The 7,595-nt window shown below is 38.3% G+C and overlaps 1 protein-coding gene across 1 annotated transcript; it reads right to left on the bottom strand.

Annotated features, from left to right (window-relative positions):
• Positions 1-400: 400 nt before the first annotated feature.
• znhit1 (zinc finger, HIT-type containing 1) lies at positions 401-1,487 on the bottom strand. Its single transcript, XM_048269565.1, is given in 2 exon segments — positions 401-1,204; positions 1,207-1,487. Coding segments are annotated over 2 exon segments (462 nt in total). The 5' UTR covers positions 1,241-1,487; the 3' UTR covers positions 401-776.
• Between the last annotated feature and the right edge of the window lie 6,108 nt (positions 1,488-7,595).

The following is a 7,595-nucleotide window of genomic DNA, read 5'->3' as shown; positions in this document are numbered from 1 at the left end:
CCATGGACATTGGAACACTAAGCGATTAAGTGGGAAAATTAGCTCAGCCAAGAAATTTGTCAATCAATATTAAACCCTTGTCAAATATGACAACTCTATGATGAGGGTTATTACACACTAGAAAATAAAATGTCAGCCAGATATAATTCTTACACCAGGCTGTGAACTGTCACGTTCTAGAAGTTGTGGTGGCACAGATATTTTGCCTATTACGCCATCTAGTGGATCATCATTATAAGTAGCATACATGAGTCCTGCCAACAAAACCCGTTTTGAGAGTAGGCTAGCTTAACGGTTTCGCCTACATAAAGTTTTTGAAGTCCACAAATGTTACACTGATCCAAATCACAACATCACACACTATTCCCTGATGATGAAATATGTATGCAACCACCAGCAATTAACTTTCATCAACAAGAGTTTAATGAGAGCAAAAACATGCTACAAAGAACAACGTCTAGTTAAATAAGAAAAAAACTCCTACACAAATATCAGTTATCATTTGCAAGTCAGCTACCCTACCGTTCTACTCTGAGAAGGACTATTTTTTATGGGCAAAATTTAATGCATCAAACATCAATTATTTCCAACCATCTGCTAGTAGATAACACTTGCTGGTACAGGTAGCTTCGTTTCACAGGCAAATGGTTTAGGTAGCACTACATGAATGCACTTGAATGCAAAAAGACTGAACACAGCTGTATCAAATTAGCTGGGGTTTGTGTTTTCGCTATAGCCACAAGAGTGTCCAGAGAACAGAAAGACAAAGACAGAGATCATACTGTCCACTTCAGACATCGAGTCTCATGATGCGTTCCAAGGCATCGCACACAGCAATACCGAGCGCCGCACGACACGCAGGTGTAGTTAGAGGGGAACCCACAGACGGCGCAAAAATGACGCTGCGGCATCTTAGAAGGCTCGGCACAGGCGGTTAGGTAGTTTGGGCCATCGTTCTCACTCAAGTCCTCTTCCTCTAGGAGAGCCTGAAAGTTCTTACGGAACCGCTGTTTGAAGTGATCACCTCTTGTCTTCCTTCTCCGTTTGCCTGCTGATTCGTCGTTCTCGTCGAATTGAGGTAGCCGCTTGACTAGCTGCGGGAGACTAGCGTGTGGGTCATCCTGAAAATTATCCTTTTCCAAAGCCTCTAGTTGACGGTTCAAACGTCGCTGTCGCGTGGCACAGTCCAGCACCCGCCTCTGACCGGATCTTGCGAGCGTACAGCAATCTTCTTCTCCATAATTATATCATGAGCAATTAAACAAATATTATTTGTCAACTAAATCTGAATTACGCACGCACAGGCTACACATATCACGAACCAGAGAAGAAACTAGGAAATGACGTCTCTTCTGTCCGTCAGAAAAATATTCTCGATGTGAAACACGAGTCTGAAAGTTTACAGCTTTACGCATTTTTATCTGCTCAATCGTTACTGTCTGTTTCACAGACAGATTTAACCTCATCATCAACCAATATGACACCGTGCGAGACGAACATACTTTTGACACAACACACTTTTGACTCTTCATTTTGACACAACACACTACATGATTGGCACAATGTATTCATTCACATGTCGACTTTTTTTGCCGCGGAGAGGGCGGGATATGTGTAGACAACTGCCATATTGGCGTTACAAACTAATGCATTTAAGGATTTTATCTGTATGAGTGCTTTGTTTTACTGTCTATGGTGCTTTTCTCCTCATTAGAAAGTATGTGCTTGTATGAATGTTATCTATGTCATATTAGAATTGTTCCCTATGTATTAGGTCAGCTAATGTAGCCTAGTGTAGCTCAGTGCTTTGCAGTTGTGGTAGTAGGCCTATTAGGAGACTGTCATGCTTATGTAATGCAGTAAAAACCCAGTTAAACGCTACTCCGCTATGCTTTTATTTGGTGTTGATTGTTACTCAGAGTCATGGTTAAATTAAAAAAGTGTTTTTTTTTTACATTATTTACTGTTGTTTCAGTATCAGGGTTAAATAGGAGTGACTGGTGCATGCTTAATTGATTTTGTGCAGGGAGGTGTACAGTATTCTGTTGAAATGTTTGTCTCACAGGAAGATGGATTTGTTTTAAAAGGATATCATGGTTGATAGATCAAGCTGGACTAAGATGGCACTGGAACCAGAATCAATAGAAGAATGTTGTGTAGCCTACTTTCAACAGGCCAGATTCTGTGCTGTAAAGTGCTAGGCCTGGATTTTTTAAAAGATATTAACGGTGTAGTAAAATCTTCAGTTAGAGTCTTTGAGCTGAATGATAAGATGATCGCTTATATTATACTGGTCCTTATGTTTAAAAAAAAACAAAAACAAAGCTGAAATGGGAGGAAGTCAGGAGTGTTGCAGTGTGTAATATGTTGAGCTGGCGGTGGTGTCAATGCAAGGTTTTAATGGCTTTACTGCTGTGTATCTTTTTGGTAATTTCCCAAGTAACCCAGACACTCATGGTGGATTGCCAAAACAAAGAGAGATGTTAAACACATTAAAGACAATCTTAAATGAGATCTCTCCTTTGTGGTAGGTGCTGTACATTGACGGTGGAGCAGGTTATGATGACTAGGTTTTATTTGTGTTGATCCTTCTAAACATATTCATTTTTTTATGAGGATGTGCTAAGCAGCTTTGAACTCCTTGCTGCTGGAAAGTAAAGAATAAGTTGGAAAAAGAGGAAAAGAGATTTATGGATTGCGGTCTTTCTTTCCGTAGCCTACTTGATTAGAGATCCAGTCAATGCCCCCAAAAGAGATGTTTCATGGGAAGAGAGTGGTGGTAAAAGAATTACATGGCAGAAAATATAACCTCAGGTAGTTTAATATTGTTTATTGTTATTTGTCTATTGTGCCTTTTACAGAAAACACAAACATAATTAAATGTCAATTTATTTTTCTTTTGCACTTTTTCCATGTATGTATTTTGTAATTTACAACAAAGGGTATGATGTGTGTCTCTCAAAAACATTTATTCATAAAGGTAATTATGAATATTCCATTTTATTTAAAATGATCAACCATAACACTGACCATTCAATGGAAGAGCAAGACCAAGACAAGAGACCCAAGCAGTAGCATAACACTCCATCCCACGCTTTTGGCACTGTTGCACAGGTGTCCCTCACAACAGTGTAGGCCTATGTCAATAATTTCAGAGCCAATGTGAGTTGACACGTTTCCTATGCAGATATTGCTAGAGGCACATCCTTCCAGAATGGTTGTCTTCCCGTTCTTAGTATCTGCAAATAAATGGTTGAAAAAGAACTAAAATAAAATTGAGAATGATGGGAAAAACCTCACCAGTACTAGTTGCTTTAATACACCTGTCCTCGTTTCCCAAACAGGACATCATTTTTGTGCAGTTGCCTCCCTCAGGTGAAACACTTCTTCCCATTGAGAGTATTTGGATTTAGCTCTAAAATAAACATAGATATATACATACAGTACATACATGTACATATGAGTGTTTACACATGTTAATCCATGAACAGACCATTATGTATAACATATAATATATATATCATCGTGGAAAACCTTGTGAACCAAAGAGGTTACCGTTGACACTCCAAGACAATACAATACTAAACATACCTGGAGTTTTTTGTTTGCAATAAATACAGCATAACTTTCATTCTTACTCATTAAAATGACCATGAAGACTGACGAAATACATTCTTATGATGTCATTTAAATAAACCACTGTTGTCATACAGTTAACAGGCCTGCATTGTAGCACATTAATTCAATATCAAGTGTTTTCCGTATATGTGTGTCTATCTATTTAACCAACAGCAGAAAATAACAGAATATCCAAACGTTTTCAGTAGGCTAGCCTACCATTGTTGCAGAAATCACAAATAAGAAGGTATCCCTTCGATTTCGGTTCATTTTTGCATTTTCCAACATAAGGAAGCAGCATGAGAAACCTGTCAAAATCGTCATAAGGAGATTCCTCACAAACGGCCCTATCACGTCTTTGAACTGACGTCATGAGGGCGGGTTTCAGCTCGTGCAGTACTGTCTGTCCGGGATGAGCTGCCCTCTGTTGTAGCTCCTCCCGCTAGCCTCTGAAGATCACGTTGACGTAGAAAGCCAGACAAAGTCAGACTCAGTCGATCTCAAACAAGCCTAATGTTATGAGTTAGCGAGCTGACTGTGGCAAGATTTATTTATCTTTTTATATATTTTTATATATTTTCTTTTTCCTATAGCGTGGCAGTCACAATGAAACATTTGCACCCTGGCACACTCTTTCACTGGCTTTTCCAACCACAAAGTATGCAGGGGCAGACTGAGGCTGTTTGATCGGCAGAAGGTTACCAACATTGTTTTGTTCTGATGGTTAGGGTAGGGTGCGTGCCTGTCAAAGCAGATTCTGTACACCTTGTGGTTGTGTGTGCTACTTTCGGCAGCAGAATGCTACCCCTAAAGGATTGAAAATCGTCTGAGGCCTGATGAAATCAATGCAAATACGAGCTTATTTTATCTTTTCATTCTTATCTTGCATTTCTTCACCTTTCTAAAATAAATGATGATGATGGAGATGATTATGATGATGATTATGATGATGATGATGATGATGATATGATGATGATGATATATATTGTGCCAAAGGGAAATTTGTCTTGGACTCATGCGCTGCATACAATGCCTACAAGACAGACAACACAGCATAAATAACACATAACAGACTGTGACCCCCCCCCACACACACACACACAATATTCCACACATCCCATAAACATAACATAAACGTAAACACCATAATGGCATAAGTATTTTTTTTTTCAGAAAACACAAAAAAGTTAACCAAAAATTGAATGATGATGATTTGGTCAAAATAGAATAGCACCAACCACGAGAGAAACGAGAGAAAATCTACCTCAAACCTCAACTCTAAGGATACAGAAGCACACATATAACACACACTATGCACACACTTATTTTCATACATAAAATTAAGGGGAGATGGAAACAAATTGACAAGCATGATTTGTTTTTGCGGAGAGAATGTGCAGGACTGGGCAGCGGTCATATTTTGCGCTGCTCTGCGGTACATCTAGTTAAAAAAATGAATTTCTAGTAAACAACCTACTGGTGTACTTTGTGGTCTAAGGAAGTGGTTTGAAATCATGCATGCACACACACACAAAACACACACCTTCAAACACGCACACACACATTACCAGATTTTTGTCTAACCAACTATGCACTGTTGGGCATAATGGAAAGCACTCTCATCTAGCCTATGCTTTGCCATAATACTAAAACAAATTGTAGAATATTCTTCAGAATGTTCACATACACAGAAATACACACATGCTGTTGATTTTTTTTTTTTTCACCAAACAAATCAGTGCAACATATGCACAGCAGATATATGTACATTGGAGTGAACAAAAATATGTTCACAAAAAACAGTAAACTGAAAATGAAAATTGCAGAAAAATGTTATTTGTCTTCTTTGGCCATGAACTCCTCTACCAGCTCTCAATCTTCCTCCCCCTCTCATTCTCACCCTCCCTCTTCCTCTCTCTGCAACGTCTTTCATTGTTGTTGTAAAAAAACAACAACAACCTGTGGTCTTTTCATAGTGCTTACTTCCTGATTGAAGTGGTAACAATTAACCATTGAGGTGTTTGGCCAGGTGGCACATATGTTGGCCAATTAGCTCATGTAGTGTCCTTTTGAATAGCAGTGTTTTGAAATGGCAAACATGTGACTTTATGTCAGATTGTTGTGTCTTGAAACGTGCCATTTTGAATTGCAAAATGTGTGTAAAGCAGAAAATTAGGTTTTGCTCTCTGTGTGCTTTGCATGTTGCTTTGTGTTAGCAATCACTGCTTTTATTCAGTTTATTAGTTAGCATTCTGTGAAGCTCAATGCAACACTTACAGTTTTTCACAGTACAGTACAGTGTCTTATGTATGAAATAGTGTGTAGAAAGGTGCAAGTGTGTTGCAGAATTGCAACTAAAGTGCAAAGCAGCGCTTTTGTTAATTGGTTACACTGTGTTTAAGGTATAGTAACAAAAACTTCAGTCAAAAAGTTTTGTTACTTTGGTCTAAGCATGTGTCTATAGTGTTCAAGCAATGGGCAAAAACTGTAAGCAATAAAACAAAATGTCATCATAGAGTAACAAAATAACAGCAACAACAGCAGCACCATCAGTAATATATAAAGTACATATAATATAATTAACACAGTTGCTAAAGTTCTAAATCATACATAACGCATGCATGGGGTACTTTCCATAAGATCATCTCTCAATGCAGATTAAACCAGCTATTAGGCTAACTGAAATAAAACAATGCCGATCTCTAGGTATGGCGAAGGGCATGTGATGATGTGGGGCTTTTTTAGTTTCAAAGTCCAATGGAACTTTATGAGGATGTATAGTATCCTGGATCCATGAAATAACTAGCCTTTAGAAATAAAAATCTGCCTACCTCTATGGGAATTTAACATAGGGGTGCCCTTACTTGCACCCTGTATTTTAAGGAGAACATTTATTTATTTACTATACATTATTCATTCACAAAGAAAATTGGTGTCCTTAAATGTTGGATTTTTTTTTCAAATGAAGGCACTAAGATCAGTTTCCAAAAGATGATTTTTTTTATTTCTGTTTTTAGTCAACTTTAGCATGGGTGTCCAAAAGTTTGACTGGTATAAATATCTCCTAGAGTATCACAATGAAAATTAAGAAATGTTAAACCTGAAATAGGAGCATATATTCTGAGGAAAAAAATATATAGATGGCTATTTCCTTAATATCCATTGTTTTGTGTAATGTATGATTTAGAAAAAAGCAGCTGTAGATGGCCCCAGGGTGCGATTTGTAGGGGGGGATGGGTAGGATTTCCCCCCCTCTGGTCTTGATATCCTCCCCTCTGCTTAATTATTTTCATCGCCGGGGGGGACAACATTCATCCCCCTCTGCCCCTCATTTTGATTAATGCTACTTCATATAAGTAAAGCGCCGCAACGTGAGAACAGTCTAGTAGGCTAGCCTACATAATAATCTGACATCAGAAACGCAACAACTCCACATATGGAACGTAGGCCTATTGTCCGAAGGAACTTACATTAAACGAGGAGATATTAGCTGAATGTCACAAAAAGTGTTACAGAAATTGCTTGGCATCGCTTATTCAATGGCTCTCTACCGAAACACCTGTAGTTTGCGGAGGACGAACGAGAAAGCACTCGTTTGATAAATCAGCCAGTAGGCTATGCCTATTAGACAAATAACTTTCAGAAATAATCTGTATACTGCAAAAACGAATGTTGGTGGGTATTTAAACTATCTAGCAGGTGTTTTAACAGCTGCAAGAAATAAACTTCATGGTCTTTATGTTCGGGTTCGTAAATTATTTTCATAAAACTTCATACAACTTTCAAAAAAGTTGCCCTATAACTTTACTCTCCAAACTTCACTGCACTGTAGCCAATTAACTGACAGTATGATAGTAGGCTATTTATTTTCTGCAGGCTACAATAAACACTTTTTCAACTTTTGCAATATTAAGCAACTTGGCTACTGAACGCAAATCAGCAGGAGAGAATGCGCGTAGCCTACAGTACGCAGCGTG

The sequence above is a fragment of the Alosa alosa genome, chromosome 18, assembly GCF_017589495.1.
Source record: "Alosa alosa isolate M-15738 ecotype Scorff River chromosome 18, AALO_Geno_1.1, whole genome shotgun sequence".
Classification (NCBI taxonomy): Eukaryota; Metazoa; Chordata; class Actinopteri; order Clupeiformes; family Clupeidae; genus Alosa; species Alosa alosa.
This window is presented reverse-complemented; position numbering and strand designations above follow the sequence as displayed.